At 33.6% G+C, this 14,890-nt stretch overlaps 2 protein-coding genes across 2 annotated transcripts; one reads left to right on the top strand and one right to left on the bottom strand.

The window, feature by feature from the left end:
• Positions 1-3,207: 3,207 nt before the first annotated feature.
• Positions 3,208-5,531, top strand: LOC143635196 (putative WRKY transcription factor 40). The gene is made up of 4 exons (XM_077103080.1): positions 3,208-3,298; positions 3,608-3,907; positions 4,112-4,228; positions 4,989-5,531. Exons 1-4 carry the CDS (start codon positions 3,233-3,235, stop codon positions 5,211-5,213), a joined length of 708 nt encoding a protein of 235 aa, XP_076959195.1. The 5' UTR covers positions 3,208-3,232; the 3' UTR covers positions 5,214-5,531.
• Positions 5,532-11,877: 6,346 nt separating this feature from the next.
• On the bottom strand, positions 11,878-13,723 carry LOC143635195 (uncharacterized). The gene has a single exon (XM_077103079.1). It carries the CDS (start codon positions 13,673-13,675, stop codon positions 11,915-11,917), a length of 1,761 nt encoding a protein of 586 aa, XP_076959194.1. The 5' UTR covers positions 13,676-13,723; the 3' UTR covers positions 11,878-11,914.
• Positions 13,724-14,890: the final 1,167 nt, after the last annotated feature.

The raw sequence follows: 14,890 nt of genomic DNA, 5'->3' as shown, positions 1-14,890 counted from the left end.
CGTCGCCATTGTCATTTTTTTTTTGAGGTGGGATATTTTTTGTCATTTGTATTCTATTATGCGTCTGTTTGTGCATACCAAATAACATAAAATAATTATAATATTTCCATAAGCTAACCAAACAAGACAATTAATGGTAATGATATATTTCATTTTATTCTCCATTTATTAATTTCCTCGCCATTCCACTTCATATCTATTTGTTACACCATACCAAATATAGCCTTACTCTAACTATGCAAACACTTATAGGAGCCACAACGGGCTACGACCTAGAGGTCAGGAGGATATGGCCAAGCAACGAGCGAGAGGGAAGCGTTGTGGAAAGAGGTCTGGCTGGGGAGGGTTTGTTGCTACAGACGGACGAGCGGACGTAAAGGTGGCCCCCGCTCTCACTTTCTCACATCACACACACACACATATATATATATATATATATATATAATTTTAATAATTTTTTAATGAGTTTATGGAGATTTGGTGTTACGGATGAAAATAAGAGTTTTTTGAGATAAAGTTTGACATTTGATGTGACGGTTTTTGAATGTTTAACATTGTGGATGTTCTTACTCTATTTGTGATTAAATAATTACTCTAGTTATGTATATGCATGCACTAAACTTCATCGGATTCAAAAGTCCAAGCTTGTATTTTGAAAATCAAATTTCATCAAATTCAAAATTTATTCTTCCACAATATTCATTCCAGTCCTACGCATATTCATTTACGATTGTTAATCAAGAGTCAAATTCAGTTCATGTTCTCGTTAGCAATCAATTTCAAATTCACACCTCATTATCAATCACATTCATATCCTCCATAACTATTTCGTAAGATTCTATATTATATTTCGCTATAAAAAGTTTACAACTTTAGTTGAGAAGGAGAGTTAATATCTTTTATCTTTACACAATAGTTACGTGTTTCCAACCTATGTGTATGTATACTTTTATTCTATAATATAGTTTGGTTGTTAATTATACGTCACCGGTGATGAATATTCTGACGTCATGCCATTCGTGCTATTTTGTTATCTAGGGTTCTAGGGTGTAAATAATAAACTTTCTTTTTTTCTTTTGACTAACATGTACGTTGTAAATTTCGTCTTTGTCATTGCTTCATAAACGTGAAACTAAAAAGTTTAATCAATAATTTATATGATAAAGACTTTAAATTAAACATTTAATAAATTTATATATAATAAGTTGTCTACGATTTAGCAAAGTCTAAAGCTTAATCATATGTTAAATTTTGGGTTGATCGTGGCCATTCGAAGATCTCATCTTTCTGGAGCTTTGAAAGACAAATATATAAATTTCTTTTAAAATAGCAGTTCATGATAGTTATGTATTCTCTCTCTTAAAATCCGGTTGATGACTATATTATACTATATGTATTCCCTTCCCAAAGGTTATTATTGATGGAGGATGACAATGGCGACGTTGTTGGTGGTGGTGCGGTATCATCATCATCTTTGGCACATTGAATGAATTGATTTTTGTCTATTACATAAAAATGAGGACAATTCAAAAAAAATGTTTCAAAATTTAACTTAACATAATTTACAAATGTCACGTTAAAGTTCATCTTTTAAAGATATAAATTGTCGACTGTATGTGTTAACAGATTATATTATTTTGTATAACTATACCCGTTTAATATATGGGTTTATTCAACAAATGAAAAGACTTTTTTAAGATGAAATGAATAATAAAACATTGTAATGTTTTGAAAACACTCCTAGCAATTCTCGCGGAAGAAGGTATGATCCAGTTTCATTATTCTCACAAACGATATAATCCACCAATATGAAGATGAGAATCGTTTGATATGTTTAAAGAAACTAGATCCTTGAAAATCAAGATACATTGACGTGTAGAAGTTGACATAAAACACACATAAGCCTTCTATCCAAAATAAACTATTTGCTATGCATCGCTACAAGAGCGGTTTTACACTTTTTAGGAAAAAAATGTTTTTCCGAAGAACCCTATTATATATAGGGAAATGATTATCTAAAAAGTCTATTTTATCTAGGTATGTTACGAGTGATTTTTGTTTTGGATTGAAACTGACTCAACTGAATTCTGATTGAACTCATTCCAGGCTTCCAGTGGTGTCAGGGGCGGACCCACATAGTGTGGATCGGGGTCCCGGGACACCAATGTTTTTTAAAAATTTATTAGAAGCGGTATATTAAATTTTTTGAGGACCCCATAAGATTTAATACTTGGAACCCATACTATTATTGTTGATGTGGTCTGGTGGAAAGTCCCTTGTTTTATCTTTGAAAGGTCATGTGTTCAAGTCTTACAAGGCTCAGTTTTTGGTTTTTTGTGTTAATTTTTAGTGTTAATCAATCATTTGATTGCTAATGTTGCAATGATAACTTTGGAAACATTCAAACACCTCTAAAATACATATAATTGTTTTCAACTTTATGCATGGTTTTCTTTAGAAACATTCAAACACTTTAAAATATCAGTTTTATTTTTCACTAGTTTAAGTTAATGGTTTTCAACACATGCTTATGAAAGGGTGGATCTAGGTTCTATCTCAAAAATGTTTAAGAAAGGGAAAACAAAGTGTTTATGTGTCAACCCGACCCATTTTGACCCGTTCAGGTAGTGATGATTGAAAAGAAAGTTTTATTATGATATTGTTTTTTATTATGTTCTTCGCCTCGACCCGACCTGAACAACGACCGACCCAAAAAATTTGAACACCGAAAATATGGGACCCCATTGGCAAAAAATCCTGGGTCCGCCACTGAGTGGTGTGTAATCGACTCCTTAAACTGTAAACCTAAACTCTAAAGCTAAAATCATAGTGTTAAACTCTACCGGCTAAACCCATAAATCGTAAAACTGAATCCAAAAACTAAAATGATAGAGTTCGATGAGCCATCTCCAACACCATTGGCCAGAATGAGTTCAATCGAAATTTGTTTGTGCCGGGTTACCAATAAAAAAAAATTTCTTCTTATTTAATACCACCCTATGCATGCCGTATACGCACTAACAAGTTCTTTTCTTACAATAAATATATACTATCTCGTAATTTCCTGGAACTTTCTCCATGTGCATCCCAATCCAATCCCCTATAGCTAAGCACCTTTAAAAAAAAGGAAAAGAAGACCTTGACTTGTTATCCATATCTTTCTATAAAAACTTCAAGATATCCTTCTTGGGTTCTTCATTATCTTGACCAACACAATACTTGGTTAATAACAATGGTGGAGACTTCTCATGGTATTGATCTTAACGTCACCCCCTTTCACAAAACTGATAATATCCATGTAAGTATATCTCAATCCGGTCTATGCAAATCGATCACATCAATATTTAGTGAATCCGAATCAAATACAAATTTAAGCTATATATTCGTGAGAAGTATGCGAAAAATAAGTGTCCGCTTTACAAAGTTATTAATAACTTAATTACTAATGCACAACATCAATTTATGTTAGTGGATTCAGAAAAAGATGCACTTAATGCACAACTTCTTACACAACTCACAAATATTTAGCATGTATATATATGGTTTATACATATGTATATCTAGGTATTATATGTGTTTTGTATCATTGTATGTATACAAATATCAGAATATCAATGATGATTCGGTTGGAGAGCTAAACAAAAATATGTGCTTAGAGAACAAGAAGCTAAAGGAGATGCTAACACTTGTATGGGACAACAACAATTTCCTCGAAAATCAAGTAAACAAATTAATAAGAGACCATGATTTACTGACATCTAATTCTGTCAAAAGAAAGTTTAGTGAGTGTGTCGATCAGTGCAACACAAGCGGAAGCAAGGAGTATCATCATCAAGCATCGTTGAAAAGGCAAAACAACGGCATCTCACAAGTTTATAGACGGACAGATCCGTCTGAAAAAAGCATGGTACTTTACATGTTATCATGATTTTCTTTTACAATCTTTAAAGGGTAGCACAATGATGAGCGCTCGAGTCCTTTAGCATGTTCGAATCCAAATTTCACTAGTTTTCTATCTCTAACCCCTTAAAGACGTAACTGGCAAAAACTAAAGATTTTTAGTTATATATATATGTAACGAAATTTAGGTTTTGTTGAATGTGTTGTGTAGGTCGTAGAAGATGGATATCAATGGAGAAAGTATGGGCAGAAAGTGACCAAAGATAACCCTTCTCCTAGAGCTTATTACAAGTGTTCTTTTGCACCATCCTGCCCAGTCAAAAAGAAGGTTGTATGTCTATCAATAGTCTATTTAACCTCGTTTAAATAAACTAAAATTATGACATGATAACAATAAAAACTGCTAACAACTTAAATTTGTCATTTCTAATGTTGTGTAGTAAGCATGGATTTATCAACGGAGACCCAAGTTCAATCTCCAATTACAACACTTTGGGGGAACATGGGTGGCCTCGTAAAGGAAGACTGAGATCTTTGTAATCTCCAGTCGATCATGAAGGGCGTCCATATGTAAAAATCATATATGGTTGGTTTATACAAATTACACATGCTTCCTTAAGTTCGATCATATATAAGCCATATATGGTAAACAATATATGGTGTAATTTGTATGGACGTGCTTAAGGATTAAACTGGACGCCCTTCGGATCGATCTGGACATATGTGGTTTATAGGTATATATGCATATCTGCTACATTTATATGTCCATATGTACATATGGAAAACCATATATGGTTTATACGTTAGCATGTTACCACCAGTGGGCCTTCGGACGAGTTGGTTTTCTCTAGAACTGGAGATAACTTGAAGGCGCTTAAGGGTTCTGTATGGCTGGCAGTGGTCTTTTGCCATTGGGTCACCCCGTACGAAGTACCTAGACATTCTATGTTTATTGGTCATTTAAAAAAAACTTAAATAGTTAAATGGATATACATCCATCAATAAACGTTTCTAGGTGTGTTTTAATAACATTTTGATCTACTGATCAATATTTCAAGACAACTAAATGTAGTGGACTTCAATTTCAGGTACAAAGAAGTGTGGATGATGCCGACCTTCTAGTCGTGATCTATGAAGGGGAACACAACCACAAATCAAGCGTGGAGAAAGAACACAAAACGGATGTGCAGAAATTTGATGAGGTGTTTGTTGAAAATATGGCTAATTCGTTAAAAAGAAACCCTGATTTCATCGAAGAGCTTGCCGAGGCCATTTTCTCCAAAGTTATGGAACAAGATATTAATTTATCTTGACACATTATAATGGATAGGTCTTGGTTCTTGCAGAGATAACGTAACCTAACCATATCATATGCTCTTTCTGGCCGAATTGCGGTCGCTAAGAGTAGTTGGTTGAAAACGTGGTCACAAAAGTCATTCGCAAACAAAGTTTAAGCCTAAACCGGTCACAAAACACTCACAAAATGGCATTTACGAAAAGTGCTCCTTAAATTTTGGGTTAGGAAATTAAATGTAATGTTCTATGATATGAGGGTAGATATCTTTATTGTCATCCATGTAGGTGCACGTTATCTGTGGAAGAACCGGTACATATTCATTTAACCAAGACTCATTCGATCAGAAGGATCTTTAAACGAAGACCATTGAATATATAATATAAAATTAACATCTTTTTGAGTTTGTTGTTATGGAACTAATAATAAAATAAAGATGGAAGGAGAAAATAATCTACGGTACCAACTACCAAAAGTTAAATCAAATATTAAGTTGGGTGCTACAAATATGTATTTCATGCATGGAATAAGAAACTTGTACAACTATTACAAACACACACATTAAACTACCTTTAACTAATTAATCATATTTAGCTTTCGATTTCAAGCCACAAAAATGATCACACAATCAAGCCACTGAGGAATTAATAACAGTAATTCTACACGAAGAGAAGGCGTCTAAAGGATATATAGATCCGGAGTTTATGTATTACTGAACATAAAGATGGGGAGATTTAAACATGACATGGTTAGATGATAGCATGTTATAGACCTAAGGCGTTAAAAATCGGTTGTGGAGATTAGGCCGGATGATCACCACAATAATATCACAACCAGTCCGGTTGATATTTAAACTATGCGTAGTGAGGCATTATGGATGCCACATAGCACCCCAAACCCCCACCCCCACCCAATTTTGGTCTCCGGCGTTATGTATATAGCACCTCCCCCACCTACTTCAACCAATTATGTTTTTCCTTCACAAACTCTATCCAATAAAATATTTATGGTATTTTATTTAATTATAATTACAAGATTAATTTGGAAGGTTACCTATTACACATTTTTGAGACCCTTTAAATGACATGAACATCACATGACGTAACACCCTCCCATAAAGAGATTACTACTACAAATGATCTTAACATCGTCCATATATGTACAACTCTGTGTGTATATAATCTCTTATTTTTTATTTTCCTTAATATTATATTAAGTTATCTAAGATTTCATATATTTTAGGTCTATAAAAATATCTTTAAATCTATAAATATTCACTAGATAACTATTAATGTTATTATATTAATTAACTAGTTTTATAACCCGTGTAACACACGGGATGATCTAAATAATTAAGTTACAAATAAAACAATACATAATCTATATAAAAAAATGTATTGCATCTATGCTTGTATTATTATATATAAATTGATTTTATTTATATCACAAAATGATTTTTTCAAAAGAAAAATTAACTTAATAAAAAAAATAATGCACGTACAAAAACATACCCAAAAACACTCTATCTATTGAAAAATTATTCTCAGTATCATATATTTATAATTGAAAGAAATTTTGTTATGAACCAATTTCGGAGAATAATTCTCATATAATAATAGTTATGAGCTACACCATTAAAAATATTTTGATAAGTTTGAGGAGCTTCTCGACTTTGCCAATTGAAAAAAAATAGCAGGTTAACCCGTTAAATTTTGTGAATATTTTGCTTCACTTGAGCATAATTTGTACGATATGCTTCACATACAATATTCTTATCACTATTCAAGGAAAAATCAATGTTGACACAAATGTTTCTAATTTGATAAAAGTTATAAGCATTGATAGCCCTGAAACTCTAGAAGTGGCATGTCGAAAGTGTTTATCATTTTTTCTTAAATTTTAATAGTCATGGAAAAAATAATCAATGTGCAAAATCCCGAATATTTTGACTATTTCCAAAAATGTCCTTAAAAAAATTCGAAACCCAATCGCATTTGAAATTATAACTTTCATTTTTTTTTTACATTTTCTACTCAAAACTTTGAACCCGTAACAGGTTTGACGATAAATCTATTTACATTCTCAATTTTTTTAAAATATTCAGATTACCCTTTTTTTACCCGTAACAAATTTGAGCCAAATGTATTTAATTTATACCAAACGATCTATTTATCAGCTTTTAACCCGTAACAATCAAATTTAAGTTTACAGTATTCAACAATATACATAGTATAATATGTTAATGATAACATTTAAAATTATTGTATTTTCAATATTTAACAAACACGGTTTGTTGTTGATTTTTGGATTTCACCAAGTGTATTGTGAAATATATTTTAACAATGTATAGTAGCACAATATGTAAATATTTATTTTTATAAAAGTGTATAGATATAATATAAACAGAGTTTAAAGAAAAGTAAATAATTTAATTATATTATAGATATAATATAAATAGTGTGTAAAAGGAAAGTGAATATTTATTGATCTATGAAATATATTAGTTTTGGAGGGAAAAAATTGTAAGGATTAACCATAAACTGACACGTGTCTAAAGTTATTTTACTTTATTAGAATAGGTATATAGATTATTTAATTAAATTTCCATTGTAGACAATCATATAATTTTAATTGATATTATTGTGTTAGCTAAACTTAGTTGTTAACTTTGTAAGTTATTTAGATATACAATTTCAAGTTCAGTGGACCCTTATCTATATCATTATTATACTAGTAAACTGCGGTTTTCGTCCCTATGATTTGTTCAAATATGCGGTTTTAGTCCAGTAGTTTCAAATTTGCGATTTTCGTCCCTGTGGTTTCATTTCACTTGCAATTAAACCCGAATTCATTAACCTCGTTAAGTCTGGCCGTTAAACCCATCAACGTGAGGGACATTTTGTCCTTTTACTCCCCAAATAAACCCCAGTTGTAATTCGCAAGCCCCCCTTACGTGAGGGGCTGAGGTGCATTTGGGAAAAAAAGGACAAAAATGCCCCTTACGTGAAGTGTACGTTGATGGGTTTAACGACCATACTTAACAGTGTTAATGAATTCGGGTTTAATTGCAAGTGAAATGAAACCACAGGGACGAAAATCACAAATTTGAAACTATTGGACTAAAACCGCAGATTTAAACTAACCATATGGACGAAAACCGCAGTTTACTCTTATTATACGCATTTAAAAATTCAACAAAAAATTTCCTTATTTTTACATGCATGTGTCATGTCTAGTTAATTCTATATGTTGGCACCAAAAAATCTAGAAAGCTTCTTCAAATTGTACATCTAAAAATGGCATGCAAAATGCTAAATCTTCATATCCTTTTCATTTATGTGAAATATTCATGTTTCCAGGAAATGTACAAAAATTATTCCTTTATATGAAGCATAGGAAAAATCAAATACTTCTTTGTAAATTGCTTATTTTTTTATATGTGACGTAAACACAAACTATTTATAATTCAAAACTTAATCTCTCTTAAGAAAATTCAAAGTTCTACCTAACAAATAAACGGTATGACAGTATGACACAAACATAGTTCACTAAATGACATCACAATGTGACGTACTAATGTTCACAACATATTTTATCCCCAAGAGGCAACACCCAAATGGATTAAAAGTATATTTTTATATTGAGAGAACGCTATTTAACTATGAATACTTTGTGTACGTAATCACGCAATATTATGATTATATACACATATTCTTACAAAATTATATTTATAGGACTATATGCATATGATGATATGGTAAGAGAAAATAATATAAATGATCAATTTGACGAATGGAAAAAGCTCTTTTGATCAAACTTTTGCACCTTTAGCCATTTTAACTTCGTATAATATTGACTAGGGGTGAGCAATTAACTTAACCGTCATAACCGTTTAACCGAACCATAACCAATATAACCGAACCGATTTTAACCGATAACCGACATAACCAGTGGGTCGGTTTAGTGAATTTTCAAAAACCGTCAATATGGGTCGGTTTTGGTTAAAGATAATTCCAAACCCGCCATAACCGAACCGACCCATTTATTTAACCAACAATACGTTTGAGGCTAACTTCCACCGAACATATGGTCGGAATATACCATTTTGATGGAATTTCATTGTTGGATTATATGTTGCTGCTTTTCTTTTTTAAATATTTGGTATTAGTATTATGGATTATATATTTTGTTGGACTATGTAATGTCATTTTTTTGTAATAACTGGTACCAAACTTTTAGGCGTAGATACATTGTTTTGGTTACGGTTAACCGACCCAAACCAACTCGTTATACCTTCAAAACCGATTAACCGAAACCGCCATAATAGATTGGTTATGGTTATGAATATCCATTAATCGACATATCGGTTATGGTTATGGATTTGGCTTATAATCGCCCCAAACGACCCATGCACACCCCTAATTTTGCCCATAAACGAAAAGAAGGGGATGTTTTCTATTTTATCGGATGTACGATGAAAACCGATTTAGGATAAAGTTTCACTTAATAAATGATTTTGGATGTGTTTTAATAAATTATGTATTATTAATCAACTATCAATAGTAGTAGAATAAAGATAATTACAAAGTAAACAAAATAAATAATATTTCCTAACTATGATTATAATATAATACTAAACTCTGATAATATATTTTCAAATAATCAAGTGGAAGGAAAACGCACAAAAGCTCAGACAAATGTGGAAAAAATATGTAGATACATGATCGGTTGTCACGTAAAGCAAGAACAAAGTCGACGATAGTTAAGCGATCAAAGCAAATCAACTGCAGCAACGACTATTTTTTTTTTGGTTTTTCTTGTTTATTAATTACATGAAACGTGAAAGAATCAAATTCTTTGTAAAATGCATCATTTTCTGTACTTTATTTAAGGTAAACACTAAAAATTTAGTTATAATTCACGACCTAATCTCTTTCTCGAAGAAAATTCAAAGTGTCAACGATTTATTACCCACTCCTAGAGGTGTTCAAATTCAGTTGACCGTGGGTTCGATTAATTAACGGTTTGGTTAGATCGAAAAGTCTTAACCATAGTTGATAGTTAGTTAACCATGGTTCGGTTAACCCAACGGTTATGGCTATTTCGGGTTTTTTTTAGCGTTTTGAGTTTGGTGCATAATTAAACCTAAGTTTTCCACTCTTTTTTATCGATAGTTAGAATCATATTTCAATTCAAAGTGGTCGGTGCAAATATTAGAACTTTTGTTCTTCAATTCCTGGTCTTTGATTCAATTTGAAGTTGTTTGATCTAGTAATGACAAGCTTGAAGAAGAATCATTGCAAGGTTAATGTCTAGATATGTAGCTTGTGTGCATTATCATAGGTTGACCTCAAAAGTACTAAGAACGTATGACTAACTACAATTTGTGCTACAAAGAAGGAAGCTGGCAAGGTATAAACTTTAAAGACATTCAAAGTATGACAAGCAACCATTCACAAATCTATTATATTGACCAATATATATCAAAGTAGAAATGTAAATATGGAAAATATTCCTGTGAAAAATAAATGTTTCCTGGGTTGTGTTCGGTTAAAGTCAGTTAACGAGAATACCTTAACCGTAACCATAGCCGAATAGTCAGTTAATCACATTCACTTAACCACAGCCGATAGATTTGGCCAATTTTCGGTTAATTTCAGTTAACTTTCCGGTTATTGGTTCGATTATTTGCTCGCCCCTATACTTCTACTTCTACCTAAAAAATAAATGGTACGACACAAACATCGTTCACTGCAATGTCATCATAATTAGACCAAACCCTTATCTTTTTCCTAAAGTGTGGTTGGTGGTTCGGCCTATAATTTATCAAAACCGCTCTAAACGGACCATGAACATCATGCAGTTTTAATAATGAACCACCTTTTACCCGGATTACAAACGCAGACCGTTGTTGTAAACTTTGCATGAGACTAGCTAGTGGCAATCTTAAATCTTGAAGTTTATTTAGGGTTGGTTTGTTATAACTTATAGCCAACAATCATCATGACATACAACAATAATTAAACCATCTACCACCAGTGCCTATGACATTACTTTCTACTCATGGTCCTATATATAATTCATGGTCAATTAAACATACTACAAATTCCACAAAAGCAAAAAATGCTAATGATATTGATTGCACAAAACTTGATTCCTTATATTTACCAAACAATATAAAAGTCATGATGATGTTTTAAGCATAATGACTCCCAAAACAGCCCCCATGCACTAGGCATAACCTTGTATATGTGCATTGAAACATAAGTGAAATACACACCAGAACAGCACCAGGTTCCATTTAGCAAACTTCTCTAAGAATGCAATATATTTCATATCAAATTCTCAATCCTTTTTTTCTCCTAAAACGACTCGTTTCAATTTGAGCCGAGCCCATTTTTATTAAACTCGTTTTAATCCGGACTTAACTAACACATATCTCAATATTTTGACACCCTATTAATTTGCTATATATTAAATCTTGGGAAGCAAATTCAAAATGTTATAAAAACATTCATTCTAAATGTTATAGTTACACTGACAACTTTGAAACACATATCTAAACATCTTTAAAACCATTAACCTCTTTGACGATCCAAATTCATCAGATTTATTTTGTAAACCTAAGTTTCTTCCGGAAACATGAGTTGGCCGGACACTCTAGTTATAGGCATCCGGCCAACATGAATTGCGTTGAAATACTTTTGTACAATTTGTGCGTCAATCAGATTCCAACGAAATGACAGTTTCAAATGCACCAACCAACGCGCTCACCTTAGTCTTTCGTTTTTCACGAAGCTTGTTTACGGTCTCCTCTATCACATTATTATACGCCGTATTATCATTTTTCTCAAGACCCACCCCTACATGGCTGTTCACAGCCACCATATTCGCCGCTGTTTCTCTATCCTTTGCCGCCTTTCCACCACCGTCTCCCACCTGTTCATTGCCTTCCCTTTTCACTTCTTCTACCTTTTTGGATTCCACCTTTTTCGGTTCTTGATTTTCTTGGGCTACATTGGGCACCAGGAACCGGCTAGCAATAAGAGCAATCTTAGGCTGTTGCTTGGGCTGTGGCTTCTTGTTCGGCTCAGGCTCTAACTTCGGTTCAAGCTTATGCTCTTCTTCGGGCTTTGGGCTTATTTCTAGCTCCAACTTTGGCTCTGGCTTATGCTCTACTTCAGGCTCTTTTATCTGTTCCATTTCAAGCTTAGGTTCTAATTCGGCTTCCAGATTTGGCTCCGGCTTATACTCCGCTTCTGGTTCTGGCTCCGGTTTTGACCCTGGCTTTTGCGGCTCAGGCTCTAATTCCGGTTCCATAGTTTGCTCTGGCTTATTCTCTACTTCTGGTTCCGGCTCTAACTCATGCTCCAATATTGGCTCCGGTTTCTTCTCCACAACATGATACGACTCGGACTCTTGATCTAGCTCTGGCTTATGCTCAGCCTCAATTTCCTGCTCTGATTCTGGTTCCGGTTTTGGCTCTAGTTCTGGCTCCGGCTTATGCTCCACATCAACATTCATCTCCGGTTCTGGTTCTGGTTCTGGTTCTGGTTCTGGTTCTGGTTCTGGTTCTGGTTCTGGTTCTGATTCTGATTCTGATTCATCTTGACGACTTCTTATTTCTTGTTGATCATCAACCGATTCGTTACATAGAGAACTCACTTCCGACGCATCGCATGATGGAGGCATAGAGTGATCATACTCCATTACCACCGAAGACCGCCTCGAATCAATAGATTCAATATCCATTTCACTCTCATCTCCATGTTGACTCTTGTCATAATCTTGGTCAAGATTCAATGCATTTTGATCGTCTTTCGGTTTTGATTTCGGAACAAGCTTTGTCTTTGGTTGTTTAATTACCTTCTTGTTGGTACCTCCATTACTAGAACTCTCCTTCTTAACACTTGTTGGGCTTCTCTTAGTTCCTGGTTTAGGAAGTGGAGGAGATTTCACAGGTGCTTTAGTCTTTCCCGTCAAATTGGGCGTTTTCAATGATAAAGATTTTGTGCTTTTTTCTCTAATGTTTGGAGAAGGGCTGCGTAATCTATCTCGAATATTTGGAGAAGGACTACGTACTCTATCTCTAACATTCGGAGAGGGGCTGCGTAATCTGTTATTAACGCTTGGGGAAGGGCTGCGTAATCTATTATTAACGCCTGGGGAAGGGCTACGTAATCTATTATTAATATTTGGGGAAGGGCTGCGTAATCTGTTATTGATATTGGGAGAAGGACTGCGTACGCTAGGTGAACGTCCTCGAGCAGGCGATGGTTGTTGTTTTTTGGTGGTTTGGGTACTAGAAGAATCAGGGTTTGGTTGAACCTTTTTGGTTTCGTTTGGGGACGAGGCTGCTTTCTTCATCGAGGCAGGATTCGTGGCCGGTTTCTTTTGTTGGGCAGAAGTTGTGGTTGCGGGTTTTTGTGTTGATGTTGATGAAGATGTTTTTTTATCCTTCGTGGCCGCTTTTGACGCCATTCGTCGAGCCTGCAATATTTGCAAGGATATTTGTTGATAGATAGAGGTTGATGAAAATGGAATCTTTAAGGGGTGAAGGGGATCATAGGACATGAAAAAGGAATCATTGTCTACAATCTGTTCCTTAATGTTTTGATTCCATAAAAGTTGGAATGCATGTGTTGGTTTGAGATAATGTATGACAATTTGTGATGTTCCAAAGAAATTGGCATGCTTTGTGGGACATCAAGATTGTGTCTTAATGATTTGTTGATCAATCCATAAAACTTGGAATGCATATATTTGGATAATGGATGTTTATAGGATAAAAAGGGAGGGGAGGTAGATGAGGGCATGGTTGTGGTGATTCGGGTAGTGACAGCGTGGTGCTAACAGTCGTTTAAAAGAAAATGAGAAAAATATAAAAGAGTAAACTGTCAAAATCGTCTTCAAGATTTGTAAAGGATATATTAGAAACCAGTTAATCGATATTTGTACCTCTATATTCTAGATTATACTGATTAGTTAACAGATCTCTTGGGCTTTTAAGCCCAAAAAACCTAATTACTTAAAGGCCCAATCGAAGGTTTGACTTAGCTTAACTCTTAAGTCTCTTATTTAGGCTATTTACTTTGTTTCATTCATACATTCAATTCTTTAATCCATTTATTAAATGTACACTCTTAATAGTAACTATAATCAGTGGCGGACTCATGATTTATGGCCAATGGGTCCCACTTTTTGGTGTTCAAAATTTTTAGATTGGTCGTTATTTAAGTCGGGCCGGGTCGAGACGAATCGAGAACATAATAAAAAACAATATTATTATAATAAAACACACAAAATCATAGGTGGTCACCTCATTAAAATGATCTCCGAGCTTTTTATTTGCATATCTAATCCCGTGTTAATATTTTCAACTTTATAATAATAACGACTTGTGACGTAAGTTTTTTTTACTAGTTCTTGTTCACATGAACTAAAAAAATGGTTTTTATGAAGATTCTTGGCTCTAATTCTCTAAACATGGGTTGAGTTCCATCCTTTTGACTATATTGTCTCCATGTATCTATAAATTTTGATTTTTTACTAACAAAAAGCATTCTTTTAAAAGGTAATGAAGAATTTTGTCTAGGATAGCTGAAGAATCTTCTTGAGAGTTTGAGATGTGTTTGTTGTAATATATGCACACAGTAAGCTTAAATGTTTGGATCCGTAACTAAATAAGTAATATTG

The sequence above is a fragment of the Bidens hawaiensis genome, unplaced genomic scaffold (genome assembly GCF_021521415.1).
Source record: "Bidens hawaiensis isolate Kalapana, Puna unplaced genomic scaffold, B.hawaiensis_p1.1 tig00007413_1, whole genome shotgun sequence".
Taxonomy (NCBI): domain Eukaryota; kingdom Viridiplantae; phylum Streptophyta; class Magnoliopsida; order Asterales; family Asteraceae; genus Bidens; species Bidens hawaiensis.
The sequence above is the reverse complement of the archived record's forward strand: the minus strand, read 5'-3'. Positions and strand labels throughout refer to the sequence as shown.